Here is a 22,930-nt window from a genome sequence, read left to right as displayed (position 1 = left end):
TAAGGATAAATTTACATATAAAATATTTTTATTGGTATTGGAATTTATATACGAAACTATTTGGTCCCACTTTTTTCGTTTCTTATTTAAAAATTTGAATTATAAAATATTTCCATGTAATGAAAATTTTGAAGGATGGAGGCGTGTATATTCAATTATATTAAGACTAAATTGCTTGTCAAGATGACAAACATGTCGCTGAAAATGTTCAATCAAAATTAATATTTTGTACTCAGATTTATTTAACGCACATACATACATTGTAAAAGATTAAATTTAAGCGAATTTAAATATTTTACATGAAATATCTTCAAAAAGAAGAAAAAATTGCAATAGAGGAAAGAAGCAAGAGACCGTAGTAGATAATACGAGATGAGCAGTTTAAATATTTTATGACAATAGATGGAATGCAGTTCCACTATCTATAGTACTATTCATGACCTATAATAAATTTAAAGAGGTGAACGATATATTATGAAAAATTCAATTTAAACTATGAAAAAGAGAAAAAATTTCAATTATGGTTTATTATACGAAATGAATAAGTGGGAAGTTTCAGGAATTTCGAAAATTATCAGTACATTAAAGCGTATCTATTACATATGTTTTTTGTATTTATACAAGAACTTACAAAATATTCCGGGGGTGTACGATTTATATTTTGGAATGAGGAAATTTTTATTGCATAATTTCTTAATTAAATTAAGAAAATTGTTTAAAAAAACAGAAAAGAAGCTACAATTTAATTCAATCCTTTTAATATTTGCTACACGTACTTAGAAAAAATTTAGTAGTATATGATCTAAAAATTTATTTAAAAGTCTTGTTACTTTTTTTCGACGAAAACTTCGAATTTCCTTAATGAAATTGTAAAGCAGATGATGGATCGAATTAAGAGCTGGAATCTCAGTGGAAGTTTTTAAAAATTTTGGGCAGTTTAGTGATAGTTTTCGGTGTGTAAGAAATGATTTTTATTAGGGGTCGCTATTCTGGTAAACCTCAAATGCCTCACATGTGGACTACATTCCTTTGAATTTGTTTTAAAAAATCTGTATATTCTATTGTAATTTGCTATATATCAATAAAATGGCAAATTATTAACAGATTAACTCCTTGGTCTTATTATTTAACAATTTGATTAAATATTTTATATTTTTAAACTAACTGTTAACATATTGCTTCAAAAATTATAATGTAGTTGGCTTAACACTTTAATTTGGAAAATAAACTTCATATTCTTAATATTTAAGTTTATAGGTGAGTTTTTTCTTTTATATAACAGTATTTTTTCATTGCAAAGCGTTCGGTCTCCAAAGCAGTCAGAAGTTTTATATTTTTGTTTTGTTAAATTTGCAAAGTAACCCTTCAATTCTGTTCAGCCCCTATGTACAAGTATTGGGATCCCCGTCTCAACTGTATTGGACGGGAATTTCTAACTGTAATATCAGAATTGCCCTCCAATTCCATTTGGTATATCTCCAGTTTTGTTCTTGGAACAGAAATACTATGAAGACGTGTTGGCTACAATAAGTTGCAAAAGGACAGGCTAGCCCGGGAAAAAATGTGCTCCTGGAGCGATGAAATTCCCTTGAAATTTACAATCTGCACCGTTTCGATTTGATGTAGTAAGTATATATATTAAAACCAGAAACAGAAGTATGACATTTTTAATACTAAAAATAAAAATTTTACTTACATATATTATGTTAAACTTTTAATATTTTTTGTAATTTCCTTAATATTTATTAATATGTCGACAATATTAAGCATTCATAAACATTAATTAAATCTGTTTATCTAGCATGAAATAAATTGAATTCAATCTATCATTTTTTACGCTATATATAAAATGTAGATGGTTTACGGTAAGTTATACGGTAAGCTTTTTTGAAGAAATTTTATCCATAACATTAAATATGCTGCAGATAATAAGTCACATTTAAATAAATAAAATTTTGTGTATTCAAAATTTTAAAAAATTGTGACAATTTTCACCTTATTTTGTTTTTCTTTTATCTCAGAAAATTTCCTCTTCAGTTAACTACTTTAACTCCCACCAATGTCTCACAATTTTCAAGTATTTATCGTTTGTATTTTTATTCTGTTAATGTTAAACATAAAATTTATTGACAGCACTATTACCAATAAAAGTTGTAATTAATGTCATGTATGATAACTGTTTAATTTCCTTTTTGTTTATAATTTAGAGAGAAGGGAAATTACTTATAATAATTTTTCATTTAATGAAATAACAGAGGGCGTTTTATTATGTCTATCATATATCATTCATTATATGATTTGATAGTCTGTGTATTGAAAAGGTATTAATTTGTCACATTATAGAAGAACAAGAAATTTAGTATTGATTAATGGATTTTTATGTATACGGGAAATGTTAAATATTCAAATATATTTTATCATTTTTAATTCATAAAATTTTTAGTGATTTGTAATATTGTGGAAAATATTATGCATAAATATAATGTAGGTTTCAAATGGATCGAAGTGCGTTTTTGTGAAAATTATGGGGTAGTAAATTGTTGCTTTCTATATTAAGATAATAAAATTTAATACTTATGTATAGGTATGTGTAATTATAATTTTGTCGTTCCATTTTCTTAAGAAGATTTAAATCATAACTTTAAAGAAATTTTAGAAATAAACTAAAATTAAAAAATTTACAGCATTTTCAGTAAATTATAAAATGAAATAATTGTTATTTTATTAATATTGACAACCTATCATTATTAACCATGTCAAATTCTTAGTAGATTTTTCCTATTCAATCCGACTAGAATCCAAAAGAAAAAAATTCAAAAGCAATTAGATTAAATGAAAATTTTAGAAAAAAAATTTTTTTTTAACTTCTCTACTTGGAAAGTGTGTCAGACACTTAAAAAATTTCAATTGAAAATGTTTTTAAAAATGATTGCTTAAGCGATTTAACCCAAAATACTTAAACTGTTTTTGGTATTAACATTAATTCTTTTAACACCAAATTGAAAATTTATTAACACAAAGAATACAAAGCACATTATTTTAAAAATTGTAAAATTATTTGCTTAATCTATTTACGATTAACTCAATTTACGTTATTTTGTGGTAGGCAAAAAAAAACCTAGTTTCGTTACACAATTCCGTCTTGTTGATTTCATACACAATTATAGAAAATGTAATTATTTATTAATATCCAGCCGTTTTACACGCATTTTTCTAAAAAGAACACTAAATAGTCATTGTTCCGTTCCGTTTAATTCTCTTACTAATTCCGGAATACAATTAAATATTTAGAAAAAATGTTTAAGTTGACATTATTATAAAATTTCAAAAGCAGAATTTGTGAAAAAAAAAATTGATGTGCAATTCCTCTCACGCACAACTTAGAGAGAGAGCACCAAAAATTGTAACCCAAAACTCTTAGTTTTTGTTGCGATTTTTGTAATAAGACAAATAATTTGTAGGCTTTATAACAAAATACTATAGTTTCCAAAACAGTAAAATTGCAAAAATTAAGTTGCCCAAGTAGTGAAGTTGACGATAGAAACACTTAAATAAGGTGCTACTCATAATGTACAAATGTTTTCTTTATATTTTTTTTATAATTTTAGAAATTTCCGTAATAATTCACTTATTGTCAAAATTCTTTATAAATTCACATGGGTACCACATTCCATTTCCCATTTTAACAATAACGTGTCTTTGTATGTACAAATTTGTATTATGTATGTACATATGTTCACTAATTTTCGGTATACTATTTACTTTTAATATTATGACAGATTTGTTATTTGACATTATTTTGACATTCTCTTCTATTTTATTCCGATTTGTTATAGTATTTTTAGTTCCATTTTGCACAGATATAAACACACAATCAAAGTACATTGATATTTGTGACAAACAAATTATGTGTAAAAATTAAAAAAATTACTGGTTTAAAACTTGACTGGTGTAGTTACGGGTTGTTATAAAGAAAAAATAATTGAATTTAAAAATTTTTCTTATAAATAAGAAAAACATATGTAAGTAATGGGTAATGGTGCTGAATTCTAATTTCTTTATAATTTTATTCATAATACAAAACGTTTAAAGTTTTGTTTTGGTCTATTATTTTTCTTTAGGTGCTTTTAATTTTTTTATATATGTACATATGTTCTTTTAATTATTTTCCTAAATTGAGTGTTATACTGTTTGTTAACTACATTGCTAATCCAGAAAAAAAAAACAATTACTGTTATAGAATAAATATGAGTATTGGCATAAACTCCAAGATATTTGTTCATTTTTAAGCCTTTTAAAGAAAAAAAGGCCCAGATTATGACATGCAATTTTTAGTTTTGCAACTGTTTGATTCTATAGGTTTATTTGTATTCCATATAACTTTATATTCAAGCTTAACTATACATAATACTGTATAATCGGATGCAATTAAGAAATAAAACAGTTTCGTAATTGTGCACACTCAATTTGAATTACCGCAATAGTTTAGTTCCATATATGTGACCCCAACGATTGTAAGAGCAAATGTGATTTTACAATCAAGCAGAAATTGCAAAACAAAAAATTGCATGCTTGTCTGAGCCTCAAAACTTTTATCACCTTGCACAAAAAATTAGTTTAGTAATTTGCGCTTAATATTTCTTTGGTATCATTTGTAATTTTATCAATTTAAAATAGCTATTTAATTAAAAAGTTTGATTATTTAAAATTCTGATTTTAAACTTGGAATTTTTTTTTGAAAATGCTATTTACTAGTGTACTATTCACTACCCTATAAATGTTCAAAAGCGCTTAGGAAATTAAATATATTATAATAACGTGATAGTGGCCTTATAAACGAAAATTAAAATACGTCTTACAATATTTTAATTTCTAATAGAAAAAAGTAGTTGAAAAGTAGATAAGGTTATACTAAATAATTTTTATATTTTAAATTTTAGTCACGTACAACTCAGTTTTAATTCTATGGTTACTAATTGTTTTGGTGACTTTTACGGTGACTTCAAAGAGTTGTTTTTTTCGTTTGTTTTAATTTTATTTTTAAATAAATATTTTAATAACAAGGAACAAATTAAAATGCGAAAATTTAAACAAAAGTTAATGTTAAATTGGAAAAAAAAGTGAAATTTTTATTTTACACCCTTCTTTTTAAAATAAATTAAAAAAGGTAAAAAAATGAATGACTCTAAGAGTTGCATGATAATAGATGAACTGTTTTATACCCTCTAAACTATTTGTTTTACAGTGGTTTCGTTATTCATATAATTCGAGTCAAATTCTATGGCTACGCTGCGGCTTGAAAATTTTCTTAAATGTTATGATGAAAAAACTTTTAAAATTGTGTGGCAGCTAACACAGCTACTCATGCCATCTCTCAAACACTTTTACCGATGATCTTAAATCCACTTACAATTTTTAAATAAATTTACTGGTCTGTATAAGAAAAAATGTGATTTTGTATACAAACCCAAAATCAATTCCGGAAAATTAGAAAGTTTTGATAGTAGATCAAGTTATTGTTGTGATTTCTATTTATCATTGGTAAGTGAAGCTTACAAACAGATAAATTTATTATGCCATGATTTTTTATGTTAAAATCTAAAAAAAGTTTTTACAAATTTCAGTGGGCCGCTGAATGAATCTGAAAATTACTTTAAGCTTTAGCCTTAAAGTCTGTAATACAGTTTCATTTGAATAAGTGATTCTATATTCTGAACTTATGTCTAGGTACATAGTTGTTGTTTGATTTTTAAAAACTTTGTTATTTGAAGTAGTTTACATTTAACACCCTACATAAAATTATAACACCAACTTTTTTTACTGGAAATTCAAATTACAAACAAATCACGTTTAAATTGTTTTACCAGAAATATATTTTGTTTTTCTGAAGGTAATTAGGTTAGAATTTAAATGAAAATGTTTAATTTTTTTAGAAGCTTCTAATTCAATTTTTCTAAACGCAAATGTTTTGTGTTTTAAAAGTTCTGAGACCTTATTCAATATACTATAATTTTAATTTTGTTTTTAACCAAAAAGATTATATTAGCCGTTTCTAAAATGCAATTGAATTTTTACTTAAAGAAGTGGAATATTTTAATATTTGCATTTCCTGAATAAATCTATGCTACAATTCGCCATTATTAATATTCTTGCATTATAAGCTTATCCATGCATAATAAAATCAAATTAAAAATTTCCGAATTAAAACAAAATTAATCAATTATTTTATTCACTATAATTCACTCATAATTCTGTTTTTATTTTGAGAAATTTTTTAAAAAATTAATAATTGATTAAATTGTTTGTTAAATGGAACAAAATCTCAAGCAATTTTTTTCAGCGTAGGTTAGAATATTTACTTTGAACAGAATACAATTACAGTATAAGATGTCTACAGAATAAATAAAATTACAGGGCTTAACACCTTAACTAACCAACAAAAGGAATTTCTTTGCACACTAAACCTAAAATAGAGTAATTTTTATAGATGAAAGATTTAGATCAATAAAATTATTCAATTTAAAATTAACCAGTTCATTTAATTTTTTCAAAATATAATAATTTTTAAAATTACAATCTTAATTTTTTATATTTTCTTAACAATTTTGATTAATCATCATTATACTTGAGCATGTTCAATAAATTTATTCTATTTGTTCAGTTTATTTACGCCTATATTTATTCTATTGCATATTTTCGCCCACATACACACAAATCGATCTGTATATACAGTATATTTAATAATAATAGTTGTAACTTCTTTTGAATCTTGTATAAACAACAAAAAAATAAAGAAAAAAAAAATTCCTTAAATTATTTTCCCATTATATAACCAGATATTTTCCATTTCATAACAAAGATGAATAGAAGGAGAAATCAAAAAATCGTAATAAAATCGTAAGCTGTTTGGAATTTTAAGTATATCCGGTCCTATCGTTAAATTCTCAAGTTTGCTGTAGTGTTTGGTTTGTTAGTTGCACAATTCATTTTAATAAAAAAAAAGAAAAGAATGAAGTTATAAAGGAATTTTTATTCTTTATACCTTGTCATTTTTTTTTCTCCTTCTTCCTTTTTGTTTTTCTTTAACGAAACCACTAGAGAGGAGAACAAAGGAATCAATTCAGAATTAAAAACCCATTCAGCCATTATCATAATTTTTCTATAACCAGACATTTATAACTACCCATTATATATGTAAGTGTGTATGTATATTCATAATACACATTACGTATGCATGTATACAAAGGCATATGATGTTAATAAATAGTATATAAGGTGATAAAAACCGGATTATTACTCATTTTATACGTACACTTTACATATACCTGCATTTTATGTTGTAAATGGCTTGTGTCGATTTACTTAACACAGAGTGTTTCTTCGGCAAAATCAATCCAGAGTCGTAGAGTATGAGTAGCAGACACGTTACTCATACTTTACGACTCTATTGATAGATACACGAATATGCAAAATTTTTTAATTTTATTTTAATTTATTTTATGCTTTAAATATTTATTTAAAAGCTCGAAATTTTCTAAAAATAACATTTTGTGCAGAATTCTCCGAACTCAATATTTCAAAAAGAGTCTTGAGTTTGACACCAGAATAAAAATTGACAATTAAAATTTAGTAGTATGTTCTCAATTAATTAAAATCAAGTAATTTTTGCCAAATATCAGCAGAATTTCGTCAAAATGCTCATTTATAATTTCATATTTACTATGAATTCAATTTGCTAGAAATTTCACGAGTAATTTTCCATATTGTTGATTCATTTTCAAATGAATCTGATCAATGCCGAAATTTGTTTAAAATAATATTTGACCGGACATGTAAGATTTTTAGCAATTTGTAGTGGAATTAGCTAACTAAATTTTTTAAAAAATGTTAGTCGTATCTAAACAGAGTTCTCTCTTTCATTGATTGTAAATTTTTAAACTTACTATAAAATTAACATAACAAATTTTCAATCCTTCTCTTCCTTGTTTCGGGACACATTATTACGAATGCAAGTAAGCACATATAGTAGTGATATGGAATATTTTAATTATATCTATGGAAAGGTTATTTTTTCTATATTAAGTAAGTATTTGAACCAAAATTATCCTATGCATACGTTATATTAAAATTCCATACTCTTTGTTTCATACAAAAGTGTGTTCATTATACAAGCACCTACACATAACACATACACATGCAGATATGTACATATCATGTATGCATTTAAATTGCAAGCAATGTTAATGAACTTCTCGATTATTTGGAAACATTAAGGTTTTTGGGATAATCTTATATATAAACAAAATAAATACAGATAAACGCATGGTATTTATACATAGGTGAGTATTTTCAATATGAAAGTTTAAATTTTCATATTGTAAGTAAAAACATATGCTTTAAATATGTAAGCACAAATAACACGTACATATGTAGATTAAGGTTGAGCCTTTTGGAAAGTTAAGGTCATTTTAAAGAAAGAAAAATTTAAAAATTTATTTTTCAAAAAGATTTAAAAGGTTTAAAGTTGCTTTGTAATATTTTAATGTACAGTTATAGTGTAATAATCAGGCGATATTCTTTAATATTATCACATAAAAAGGATTTGAAATCGTAACTTGATTACTGTGTGCATGTACATGATTTAAATTTAGTATATTCACGCTCTATAATCCAGCAAAAGGTTAAAAAGAAATAAATTTTAATGATAGTGCGATAAATTTTTATTTAAAAATTTAAATAAGGTATTGTTCATTGACGAATGCATCAAAAATGAGGAATTATTCATCCAATTTGCATTTAGCCTCATATGAATTTGCAATTTAAATTTTCACTATACTTTGAAAGAACTTTGGAAATTAAAAGATATTAAAGAATCTGTAAAGTGAAAACAAAATTAATTTTGGTGAGTCTTGAATGGGGAGAGGAGTTTTACGGAAAATATACCTATACATTATGCATAGATAAATAAATTAGAACAAATCATTTATATCAGACCGATTAATGCATCACAACAAAATAAACACAATAACTGAGCACTATGCCGTTTCAATAAGAATAAAAATTTATGCCAATAAATAACAATAGATCCTTCAGAATTGGAGATTGTCATTGATAAGTTTTTTTGAAGATTTTTGCAGAATTTGATTTTGAATAACATGTCAAATATTAATTCAATACCGTAAACGACGAATAACAAAATAACGGTGAATAGCAAAGATCACGTCATATAACAAACCTAAATAGAATATTTAAGAATAACATTGAATTTCTTGATTTTGTACTTAAAAAAATAAGATATGAGCTAGTTTAAAGCCAGAATGTAAGGCAAAATCATAAAAGTATGTAATCGCTTTATTTTAATAATCTTGTAGGTTTCCAGAATCTTATTTTTATAAGTTTCAAACTTTTTTCAGAGGTCGTTGTCCATTCATTCCTATATTGTGCAACTAAATCTGAATGTCCTTTGAAGAAACAGCGTACAAAAAACGTTTGTATGCAATTCTGGTACTCATTTGTACTTCGTTGTGCAGGTACCTGGATTAACTGAATGAAAGTTAAATTTTTTTTTTTAAATAAATTTCATTAATTCAATCAGCGGTACACACTTATGAATGTACCATGTAATTTAAATATAAAAGTTTGATAATAAAATAATAAATATGCACCCAATGAAGCTCGATATGTTAAATAAATAATAATAAATTCAATAATTTTTAATTTAAAACTTATATCTTGTATCTTTTATATTTTTCTTAATGGTTTTGATTGTTTTTATGTTCCACCTAATTTGTTGAATTTTTAATTATATCTCAAAATCAGAATACCAAAAAAAAAAAAACACAAATTTTAAAACCGAACCTTGAACGATTTTCTCATTTGATTAAAATTTTTTTAGTTGCATATTTGCAAGTTTGCAATAATGTATAAAAAATTTTATCTTTAAAGATTTACGGTATTAAAAGTGGAATGCAACATTTTCATAACCTGAATTCGACTGAATTATGTGTAACATTTTTATGAAAAAAAAATTGCAAAAATGAAAAATTGCATCACAACATTTAAAAACAAATTAAATTTTCTTAACATTTTTCATTTTATAATTATTTATTAACCCTTTATTTCAAATTATAACAGCAAATATCAACAATGTAAGAATCATTTCAAAATGAAATATATATTAAGTCATAAATCCCAATTCGGAAACCCAAATTTCGAATAAAAAGGTAATAAAGTTGGTTCAAACCAATGGTTTGTATTGTAGCACTTTTCCCTTCAACAAGTGAAAATGCTGCTTTTACAAACAATCTAGCGTTTTAACACATTATTAAAATTACTTTCATTCATATACGAATATATTCAAAAATTGCATACTTTTAGGACGATAAATGTATTTGAAATTTTCTTCTACGGAAGTAAGTTTCTAGTAAAAATCTATGTACATATAAAATTCCAGGTTTCTTCTTCGAGGGTGTAAAAATTTTGTAAACAGCCACATAGACAAACGGACGAACGGACAGAGTGAAATTACTAAGCAGTTTTTTTTTTCAAAAATTTTTTGGAAAAGTGCTAAAAAATAAAAATCTTTCTAAAGCTTTTTAATATAAAGACCTGCGTTTGCTATTAAATTCTATATTTTTTTGCATTAAATCATGAAATTTTGCAAAAATTAATATCAAATCCATACTTATTGGGACTGGACTCACTTTAATAATTGTAGTGTAGTTGAATTAAAAACAATTCTTTTATTTGGTTATGTATTACCATCTTCCGTTCATTGTCAAAAGAGTTTGTACTTAATATTTAATAAAAAGGACACATAGTATTATTGGCCACCTTATTTCACACGAACTAATCTAAGCCCATCTTATATAAAACTGAATTGTTCTTCTATAACAACTAAGTTAAATTTTTAAAAATTTTAATAAATCTCTATTAAAGCCATTAGAAGTGATAGGGTTAAAGAATGTTTTTCATAAAACCAAAAGAAAAACAAAATAGTTTAATGGTATTTTATTTTTTTTTTATTTAATTTAGCACAGCTTTTAAAACATTTTACTTACGATTTATTTACACTACCTGCGCACGTATTTTTTATTCGCTGTTTTTTAATTTTGTTTTGTTAAAAAACGCGGAATCCAGTTCAGAATTTGATTTTTTTTTTTCTTATTTTAGTTTCATGTGCGTTACCGTTTTATAATGCATTCTTACACTGTTCACTACACAAGTTAGAGGTAATATTGTGTTTCATTGGTAATTCTGCTTTTTTGCTATTTGCTTCACAACATTGTTCGCTCACTTACAATGTAAATGAACGCAAGTGTAAACAACACAAATTTGTTACGTCTGCGAATTTTTTTTTTTTTTCGGTACCTAAAAAATGTTATAAAACCGCAAAATAAAGGCAAAAATATATTCAAAATTCATTTTAACAATTCGACACCGTTAGAAACTAAATTGTATTTATGTATTTAAAGAATTGAGTAAAAAAATGAGTATAGCAATTTTTTTTTTTAAATATTCATTTATTTTTATTTAATTTTGAGTAGGAGTAACAAGAAAATTGTTATTAATTTGTGAACATTTTTTATATAATTGAATTGAATACGAAAAAAGAACAGGTTTCATATTTAGTTTGAAAATAAAATTCATAAATTTGCGCTTTTATTGGTAAGAGTACAATATACCAAAAAAAAATAAATATACTTAAATTCTTAGAAGTTTAAGTTGGGTATCGATATTATTAAATTAATTCGGAATTTTATGATGTTTTTCAAAAGGAGGTAGGTTTTTATTACTTTTGTTTTAAAATTTAATTAAGGGACTCAACTAAGTTCAAAAAGAACGAATATCAGTAAATTGTATGGATATTGCTATAAAATATACATACATACAAACCCATACTATAAAACTTTGATTTAGATAAGAGATCAACCACGTTATTGTATTGATTGGTTGGTATTAAATTTAAACTAGATTTTTTACTTACAAACATGTATATTTCAACTAATACTAAATCATATTCGAATTTAAATAGAATATTCAAAATATAATAGAACCCCGGAGCCGTGTAGTGAGAAACAAAACTAATTAATTAATAATGTCTAATTCTAAGTAAATGAAAATTAAAAGAAAACTATTAAAAAATTTCGAATTTTCGCATAAATATTTTGGATAAAATGAAGAAATTTTCGAAATTCTATGATCTATTCTTGAAATAAAGACCCAAGTATTTGTTAATCTCAAAGCTATATTAATGTTTCATTAAATTATTTTCGCTTAGGTAACACAAATACTATATTACAGTATATAATATACAATTGTATATAAAAAAGAATTGCAAACCTTAAATCATCTTGAATTTAGTATCAAGTAAACAAAATATACTTCATTTTTAAGGTCCTCAGTGTATACATAAACATATGCAATTGACTAAAAAGTTTGTATATTATAAAATTTTTATTATAGTTACATTTACTTATTGGATTAATTTGCTTCGATTATTTTCCATACATTTAGCGTAGGCTTATCATAACATACAAATCCTTTCATACTTGTATATATTAAGTATTAGCATGCAATATATTTCTTCAAGTATTATAACCCTAAATATTTTTAAGAGTTAGGTCTTGACTACATGAATAATATGAGCATAATATTTACGATATATTCACTTAAACCAGTATGCATTATTAAATTTTAATAAATTATACAGATTTTGTTTTTGTCTAACCTGTACATAATTGAGTACTGAATTAAAATAAATAAATTTCAGATCTGAGAATAACTTTTATTAAGCATTCCATTAAAATTCCATATACATATATGATAGTATACCTTACCTACATAATACTTGTACTAGATAAATAATATTGTACGAATTGATGCAGGTGGTTAAACCAGTGGTTGCCTGAAGGTATGAGTCCAACGAAAATAACAAAAAAAATGCTAAAATTTCATTTTTTTTGTGTGCACATACTAATTACTTTTCTGTATATGACAACAAAAAAACCTTATAATTTCTATTTAAGTTTTTTTTTAAATTAATTTTTACTTTTATTAACAAATTATATTGCAATTTTTTTCTAAAATTAACCATTATAAAATTTCATATGATTTCATAATGATCATTATGAACTAAAGGTGGTTTTATTTTATCCCTCATATATTGCTTTGTTCACCAAAATTTCAATTGCAACTCTCTTCAGTGCGAGTATATAACAATATGGTATATTATTGTAGTGCATTGTAGCAATGCAGCATATTATTTTCACTTCTCATCTCATATTAAATTGAGAGTTACTCATATTAATTTCAAACTCTCGCTTTATATTGAGTAAAAAATCATGTAAGTGTTTTGTAATTGTTCATAGTTCGTATTTTGTGTGTATATCTATATATTACATATATTATTAAATAAATATGCAAATGTAATCTTTTTTTTTATTGTTATTATCTATTAAGTGAAAGTGTCACTTAAACTTTCTTCAAAAAAGCCAAATATGATTTTTCTACTTTTTTTGTGTACTTTAAACAAAATACACTTGGGTTTCTTTCATTTAAATTTTTTTTGGTTTGTGAATTTTTCGAAAGTGTAAAGGTTTTTGTAAGATTTGTATAGTAACACTGAATATTCAATAAAAATAATTTTAGTATTTTCTATGGTATTTTTATGTAAAACTTTTGTATATAAACCTTTTATGTAAATTTTACAAGGGTTATAAGTATGATGGTTTTTTATTTTATTAAGCAATTAAAAATTTTAAAATATTTTTTACAAACGCATTTTAACCAAATTGTAACCTTTGTTAAACAATCTGGTCACTTTAAATACGAAAGCAAAGTTTACAATTGAAAAAATAAGAAAAGTGTAAAAAATATAATTGTCATACAATTTTTACCTTTCAAGTCATTTCTTTTTTGGTTTTCAAATATTTAGTTATGCAACTTGCTGAAGAAAAATATAGATACGAGTACATATGTGCATTAAAGGTTGATTTAAGTAAACTTAAGTGAAATAAATTCAAGAAGCAGGTTAAATAGAAATTGTTATGGAAATTGTTCAAATAATTAAAACCATCATTCCATAATGATTTTAAAAAAAAAAAATTATATATTTTCGTAAATAAAATACAACATTAACATTTATTAGCAGGATGGCATGTGCATAGAAATAATGGTGTCTTATAATTTTTGGAGTTTATTAGGCCGATATTAATTTTTCTTTGCCATTTTTAACAACAATTTTAGGTTGATTTAAAATTTACCAAGAAAATTATTGCTGTCTTTACTAATAAAATTTTTGTGATATTCATGGATATCAAATATTAATTGCATACTTTTAGGATAAATTGTTTTATATCGCGTTAAAGAGTAATTTTAAGAATAAAATACATTTTTTTTTATTGCTTTATTCGAATTTTAATATTTAAATAAAGTTTTCACTGATTCATTTGATGTTTTTTGTAACTTTTTTAAAATTCATGAAAATATATTGAATTATAATTTGTGTAATATTGAATTACACCAGGGCCTTAATTTTAATCACTTCATTTTACATCTTAATTTTCATATCAATTTATTGTTCTATTATAGCATCTCTTTCCTGATTTATATCCAATCAGAATTATAGAACAAAACAGCAAAATTTTTTAGCAATATAATCGATGTAAGTTTGTGCAATTAAAAACTCTTACCAAAATTAAATTAACAAAAAGAATATAAATACGAGTATGTATGGTCTGTACCCTTATATGGAGTAGAATCATGGATGCAAAATTTTGAAAATTTTCGACATAGAAAGAGTAACAAATCTCAAAGTTCTAAGAAGACTAAATACGGATAGACAAATGCATCTAACAATTAAACGCAGAAAAATAAGTCGTTTTGGCTGCATAATAAGAGGTCCTAAATATGTGCTACTTGAATTAATTGTTGAAGAAAAAGTTGAAGGTAAGACAAACATCGGAAAGAAACAAATGCCATGACTCAGAAATATTCGAACAGGTATAAGTACGCTATAGGAGAATTAATCTACAATGCCAGATGCAGAGAGGAGTGTGCGAACAGTATTGCAAGTCTATGATAATAACATGTGAAAAAAGAAGTGATTCTTGCTCTAACATTTATATAATATGTTTCCATATTTTTGAAATTATTATTCTAATTTTCGTATATGGCCAGGAATTTATCTTCAATATAAAAAATTATTGTTTTAATAAATTCAATTTAAAACTTTCATAAAAAAACCTTTAATTTTCAATCAATTTCAAGTTTAATTTTTCAGAAAAAGTTTTCGTTTTGTATATTCATTTATTATTTAATTATTTTATTTATTGAATTATATAATACTTAAAATAAATTATAGCTATATGAATGGAGATTCGGTTTTAAAAAAATAATTTAGTAATTATTTTGAGAATTTCATTAATTATTTTATAAAACATAAATTAGTTTATGTTTATTAATTTACAATCATGCTTTCAAATTAGTAATCAAAATATTTTTATATTTCCAACCCAATGTTTTGCTTGTACACATACATATACATACAATCCGTATGTTACTCATTCTTTGTTCAGAATCGGTATTACATATGGTAATTATTACCGGAATAACTTGATTTCTTTATTAATAATTCTTAACAATATATATGTATACAAAAATTTAAAATAATTTTTAAAAATCACAATTAATTTTACAATCATAAATTTTAATAGTTTTACCATTCTTAATATTGCAATATGCAATTTCATGCATTAAAAAATTCATATAAAGAAATAAACTAATTATTAAATGTTGCGAGATTTTTTTTATAATATTATTTGAAAGATTTTATGATGCGAATAAATCAATAATAATTAAGTTGAAAAATAAATATGCCTTTTATTTTTAATTAAAATTCTTTTCAATACGGATTCTATATGATATCATACAACTACGAATTATTATAGCGTTATCGGAATTACAGTAATTAAGTGCAGTTACACAATAAAATGTATACAACGTATAGATAAAAGCTTGGCAATATTCACAACAAAAATTGTAAATTTGTAACAACACCATAGTTTGCATAATATTTAATAAAAAAATTTTTTATAAGATGTAGATGTGAAATATTAAAAATAGTTTTTAATTAAATTCAAAACAATTTTCAAAGCAAATTTCAATATATTCCCATATAACACATTTTACTGATTATTTAAAGCTCGCTGCATTCAATGCCACAATACGAATGAATTAATTTGAAATTTGAATATAAGAATCAAACATCATAATCCCTGTTGAGTAATTGGTACATAAAATCAACTGAGAGCGCCACAATACCACAACAATCAACTGAGAACAATTTAAAATAATATTATAATGTTCGATACGCAGCAGTTAGTAATATTTAATGCTTCACTTAAGTATTGTTGTAGTAAAATATCATACATGGTGATTAAATGGTGAAATTAATCAATAATTTTTGCTAAAATTTCAATTTTTCAATTTTACTTTTATACATACCGCATAAATTTTTTGTAAATAAATGTTGTAAAATACTACATATGTATATGCATATAAATCAACTTACCTGAAAATAGAATAAAAAAATATGATTATTATTAAAATTTTCATTAAAAAATCAACAATTTATTTTTTATTAAAGAGATCGTAATCATGAATTTATTTTATTTTAATTAATTACAATTGCATATTATTTGTCATATTTCTGTAAATAAGTACATACAGGGTGTTTCACATAAGGTGACAAATAATTTCAGAGATGATTCTTTGATGAATTTCCAGCAACAAATTGTATGAGTCGAAGAGGAGATGCAAATATATTCGTTTTCGAGTTACACCCTGTTAAAAAAAAGGTACCGGACCTTTACTGCATATAATTAATGCTTATAACTTCGGAATCACACAACATAGAGTTTTCATTGGGATCTTGCTTTACAGGCGATTGATTGTTCTTTATTTTTGGTTTCACAATTAATTTGATTTGAGCCATAGTTTTCGAGATAGAGCTCGTTAAAATCAGAATTTTTGTTTTTTTTTTTTTTTTTAAAAACTCAAAATTTCGAAAAGTTTTTATAGGAATCTCTAAAATAGCAATTGCACTCCATGCACTTATAGAATTGTCATTTACAAAACGGCAAGGACCATCTCTTAAGCAATAGTTTCTAATGGACTAAAATTTTTTTATATTTAGTTATCCTAAATAAAACTAATTTATTCTTTTCAGGTTAGTATTCCCAAAAAATGATTTTTCCACTAAAAATTTTTTTTATAAATTTAATAAAATTTAATTGAATTGTTGAAAGAAGCGTCAAATGTTTCATCATGCAAACCCTTGCTTAAAAGCAAAGATTTGCAACTTCTCAATGTCTGCAGCATCATAAAAGCTATTATTATAGAAACAAAATATGGGAAAAAGCCCTACTTGAAACGGAAGCCCATCAATATTTTCTACCAACGAGGTACCCAGCATCCATTACCTTCAAGAAAATAACGGATTATGCCATATTTCCTAAATTACAAATGCATCGATTCCAAGCATCGATTTTAAAATTATTTGAAGAGGAATAGAAACATGATTTTGATTTTGTTATTAAAAATATTTTTTTTACCTTAAGTTAAAGAACAATCATTAATTGAATTTTAATACAATAAAAAACAACTTAAAATAACAATTACAGAAACACTGACAAAAATATCATGTCAATGTAAGAAAGATATCTTACAATAATATTTTTGTTGAACCTGTCTTAAGTCAACTATGCAAGAAATTGCAAGTGATCACTGAATATTCAAGTATAATAAATAGAATTAAGTTCATCCATCTGTTCTATGATTATTGATAATGTCATCCATCTGTTCAGCAGTTGTATGAAGCAATTTCCATTGAGTTAGTATTATTAGTGTCACAATACCTACTAATTAAACCACTACATGTTATATTAGAAATTTAATAATAAAATCAAGCTTGTTAGAAGATCATGTTCAATTTTATTTTGACATATTGGGAAACATTACAGAATCATAGAACTAAAAATAATCTAATTTATCATTAAAAAATTTAAAAATTGTTATTGCAAGCACAAATCAGTACAATGTTCACATTATATTTCTCGGCAAGTTCATAATATTTGTGCAGTGGCAGTAACAGTGACAGATAATTATATTACAACAATGAAAAGTAAAATATTCAATAAAAATTTTTGTATACTTGGACTTGTTTACAATTAGCTCTTATATTAACTAACCCATATTTTGTGTTTTTCTGAAAAGTCCCCAATTAACGCATATAAATTTGACTAAATTTTTTTAGATACTTTTTATTTCAAGTAATTCTGTTATATTTTGAACATGAATTCTTTAACAATTTAGCCAAAGTTTTTTAATAAAATATTTCATTTTTTTATACAGTGGATATAATGGGGGTCAATGATTAAAAATTACACAATATTACAAAAAAATTATGTAACATATTTTTTAAGGTTAATATTCTCAAATGATGCTTTCTATTCATCATTTTTTCTTAATTTGAATATACAAAATTTAAATAAAATTCAATCATCATTAATATGCAAACTTTTACATAATTATAAAAATTATATAAAACCATGAATTTTTAAATATATGAATTCAAATTATGGAGGAAAAGGTTGATTATTGTACGTCATGTAATCTCATTCATATTTATTCAAAATTTTTATGTTAAATTAAAAAAATATAAGAGTTGAATTATATTAAAATGCTGTTAACAGCTCGTAAACACTCAATGACAGTTTTTCTTTTATTTTTTTTTTTAACTGTTGAACTATAAATTTTAATAATAATAGTTAAAAAGAATAATAAAAAATTTTGTCATTGTTAGCATCTTTTTTTTCTGGATAATTTGAAATTTTTATGATCCACTCAAGTACCATATAGTGTAGCGCATAATTTAATGGGAATAAATTTAAAAAAATATTTTTGAGTATGAATAAGTACTCTGATTGTATTCGTGATTTAATCTTTATCATTTAATTAAAAAGAAATACGAGCTTTTTAAAAAAAGATAACAAGATCTTTTAAAATTTGAATTTTGTAATTAATTATTGAGCTTTGTTTTAATATTCAAATACTTTATATCCAATTAAAATTGAATTATTACAACGTAGTATAACCTGCCATTTAGTATTTACATGTAAATTATAAATCTACAAGCAGATAATATATGTATTATTTAGAATTATAAAATGGGAAAAATTATAAACGACACACACCTCAGATGCACCGAAATTTATTGCAGAAATCTTATAAAATAAAAATTTAAGGGCAATACTTTCGAAAGTAATCAACAGTTTTAACAACCAATCCTTGATTATTTAAGAAATAATTTAATTTCATACTTATATATATTTCTGTATATACTTTCTGGAGAGTTTTTATACAAAGCGGGAAGTCACTATTAAGAGAACTAGATCGATAATGGTCGAAAGAAATTTTTTTTTCGTGCTTTGCTTTAAGAATTATTTTTTATTATTACAGACAGAAGAAATTATTTATAAGAACAACTTAATACAATAAAAATATATTATTAAACAAAAATTTTATTTATAAGGTTCACACAGCCTTAACAATTTCAAACAAAATCTTATACTCTACAAAGTGTACGCAATAAGCAAAAAATCGATTTTGACTTGAAAATTTTCTAATCGAATATTCAATTTTGTTTTTTATATTTAAATTATTTGCAACAAAACTTAAAAATTTAACAGTCATTTCTAAAAATATTTAAAAGACTGAGACTAAAACTTAATTTTACAGAATTTTTTACAGATTTTATATATATATGCAGCAATCCCTCGCTTAAAGTCGTTTTTTGGACCGAATATTAATGACTTTAAGTGCAATGAATCCAAGCTATGTTCTTACTTAATTTTTATAAAAAGAAAATTACTTCTTCAACTGCTACCATAATACGAAAACAAAACATTTACTCTGCCATACCAATAGCTCTACAGTGATAGTATTGTGCGAGTAGCATTTTTTGACCCACTTGATATTTTTGAAATTGCAAAAATTCATTCCTTGTTTTCAATGATCGCTTAAGAAATATTAGTGATTTCACATAGAAAATAATTATAAAAATTAATAATTAATGGAATTTCATAATATTAATTTTGTATTTTATGTTTAATAAAATAAAATATATTTAATATGGCGTTGATGTCATTAAAATTAATTTCAGATGTGATGTGGTTTTATAAATAGTTTCTAAATGAAATTTCAAAGCACATATACTTAAACATCATAATTTATTTTTTATCGTTTACTTAAACAAATGATCGTAAAATTTTATTTTATTTTATGTGATTGAATTATAAATATTTTCTTAGACTATAGTTTTAAAATTCATATAAGAAAATCTAAAAGGAAAAACAAAGAAAAATTCCAAGTATTGAAAGTTTTTGCATTCCCAAGTCTTTAGAGTTTGTGGTTTCACATAAAATTTCATGCAAAATCACACTTAAAAGGAAAAATAAAAATTTTCATTTTTTATTTTCATTTTTTCTCTCTTCCATAATCATTTGAACAAAATTTTCTATTAAAGGAATTGCTCTAAGATATAGAAACAAAAAGAAAAATGTGTGAAAAGCTCAAACTATTTGACATGTGGTTAAAATTTTTCTATAAAAACAATAAAAATAAAAAATAAGAAAAATTATTTATAGTAATTTTTATTTTACGAGTGTAATAAAAATTAAAAAAACAACTTTAAATTTAGAAAGTGTTTCTTATATTGGAGTAAAACCACTGCCAGGTCTTTTTTTCTTGTTTATAATTAGTGAAAATTTTAATTAAAATTAATGTTTTTCTTGCCTTACTTATGGGCATTTCAATTTAAAACTAAAAGGATATGATTTATTAGGTTTTCCATGTAACTGCCATTAATAGTTATCCGAAGTGCATAAAATTTTTTTATGTCATTTTCAATTTTTAATAATTTATGGTTTTGTAAGTAAAACAAACTTTGAATGCTTTAATTAGAAAATTGAGTTTAATTTTTATATTAAGATCAAAATCAGAATTTATGTGAATCTTTGAAATTCACTGATTCAATCAGTCAATATCACGAAAAATGCACTAAACTTCAAAGAAAAGAGAATTTTATTCTCTCACATAAATTACGTGTATACGAATTACACAATATCGGCACAATATGGTAAAAATTCGTAGTTCTATGACCCACCTGGACGGAAAAATAAATCTTTAACACAGAGTAAAATGTTCTTTTTCGTTTTGCGTAAAATTTCTTAATTGTCGATGCCCAGTTTTCATATTATTAATACTTAAATTCATATCAATAATATTAAATTGTATAAATTACAAAAATTTCTTAGAATTTAAAAGAAATACTATTGGCGATACTATTGGTGTATAATGTGCTGAAACGTCTAATTTAAAACTAATTTCATAAAAATTTAAATACTTTTCAAAATTTAAAATGATATTTATTGAAAATTTTAAAATGAAAAGCATTTCAAATTATTTCTCCCATTCCTTGACTTCTTTGATTAAACTGTACTTTTACGGTTAATTATGAATGAAAGCTTATGTTAAATTTAGGTACATGGCCTTAGATACATGGTTTATTTAAGAGTCCAACGGTAGACATTAATTCAATTTAACTATTTTACAACTTTACAACTAAAATATCAAATTGCTTGAGCACCTACTCGTATTACCCAATCAAATATTTAACATTAAAATCAACTTTAGAAATTATTAATTTTTTTGGATTAATCCATTTGATACCTATTTTAATTAATTTTATAAGCGCCAATATTTTCACACTATAGTAAAATATTACTGGACCACATTGAGTATTCTCAAGAGCGTACAAAATTGCACCGCAAACAAAAAATAGTAATATTGTTTATTTTTCATTAAACGATTTCATTACAAGTGTCAAACAGCGTGCATTTATTACATAAGTATTTCAAAGTCAACCTGTCAATAAAATGTTACCAAAGACAAAAAAATGACATTGCAGAAAAGCCTATCTAATGTTTCTGTAAGTATCTACACATTTTGTTTTTCATTTTACTCTTTAAATTGAGGTTTTCTTTTTGTTTGATTGTTGATTTTACAAATTATAATTTAAAAAAAAATTACTTTATTGGTAAACTATAAGTAATTTTAAAATAAATCCTCGAAAACAATCATGGATTAATCTTATATAAATCTTATTTAATACGCACCCAATAAACCAATAATAAGAAAAATTTATTTCATTCGAAAAAAGAATGAAGAAAACAAGAAGAAAAAAAGGTTTGATAGCAAAATTAAATAAATAATGCGTCTTATTTATCCGCTACGTGCCACATAATTCAATAAATAAAGGAATGAAAAAACAAAAAAAAAAATAATCGACGCACACGCATACTTAATAATTCCAAATTCATAATAATTCATAATTCTTCATTTTCCATATAATAATAATAATATATTTTTTTTTTGTACTAGAGCAATGCATATTGTACAGCCGCTGCACGATCCCTAAAATGCAAGAGAAATAATAACTTTAACGAAAAGAATAACAACTTTGGTCAAGGTGCTTTTACAAATGCAATTTAAAAGTGAGTTGAAGTTGCCAACCAATAAGAAAATTTTTAAGTTTGAATGACTTAAAGCAACCATTTTTAATATGTACTTTCAAATTTATTGTATATATATCAGTTTATAAAATTATTGGAATCAAGATGTGCAATTACCTACATAAATTAAATGATCAAAGACTTTATTCCACAAAATCGATTTAACAAAATCTGCTATTTTTGAGAACGTCTGATAACATTTTTTTTTTTATAAAATCGGCAACAAGAGCGGATTGGAAACTGAATACATGGTATGATGACTTTTTTTGGGAATTAAAAAAACAACCAGTTTCTGA

At 24.2% G+C, this 22,930-nt stretch overlaps 2 protein-coding genes across 7 annotated transcripts in view; both read right to left on the bottom strand.

Moving 5' to 3' along the window:
• LOC129609672 (tight junction protein ZO-1-like) overlaps positions 1 to 22,930 on the bottom strand; it is a 121,038-nt gene that overhangs the window by 60,139 nt on the left and 37,969 nt on the right. The gene's annotated exons all lie outside the window — the stretch shown is intronic.
• The window catches only part of LOC129609673 (putative uncharacterized protein DDB_G0277255), a 235,850-nt gene continuing 228,887 nt past the window's right edge, over positions 15,968 to 22,930 (bottom strand). The window contains exon 4 of the mRNA XM_055521764.1: positions 15,968 to 16,573. Within this exon, the coding sequence (XP_055377739.1) occupies positions 16,565 to 16,573 (9 nt within the window). The 3' untranslated portion in view covers positions 15,968 to 16,564. The remainder of the gene's footprint in view (positions 16,574 to 22,930) is intronic.

This window comes from Condylostylus longicornis, unplaced genomic scaffold, assembly GCF_029603195.1.
Source record: "Condylostylus longicornis isolate FDR11 unplaced genomic scaffold, ASM2960319v2 ptg000040l, whole genome shotgun sequence".
In the NCBI taxonomy this organism is placed as follows: Eukaryota; Metazoa; Arthropoda; class Insecta; order Diptera; family Dolichopodidae; genus Condylostylus; species Condylostylus longicornis.
Note: the sequence above shows the minus strand (reverse complement) of the source record. Positions and strands in the feature narration are given on the sequence as shown.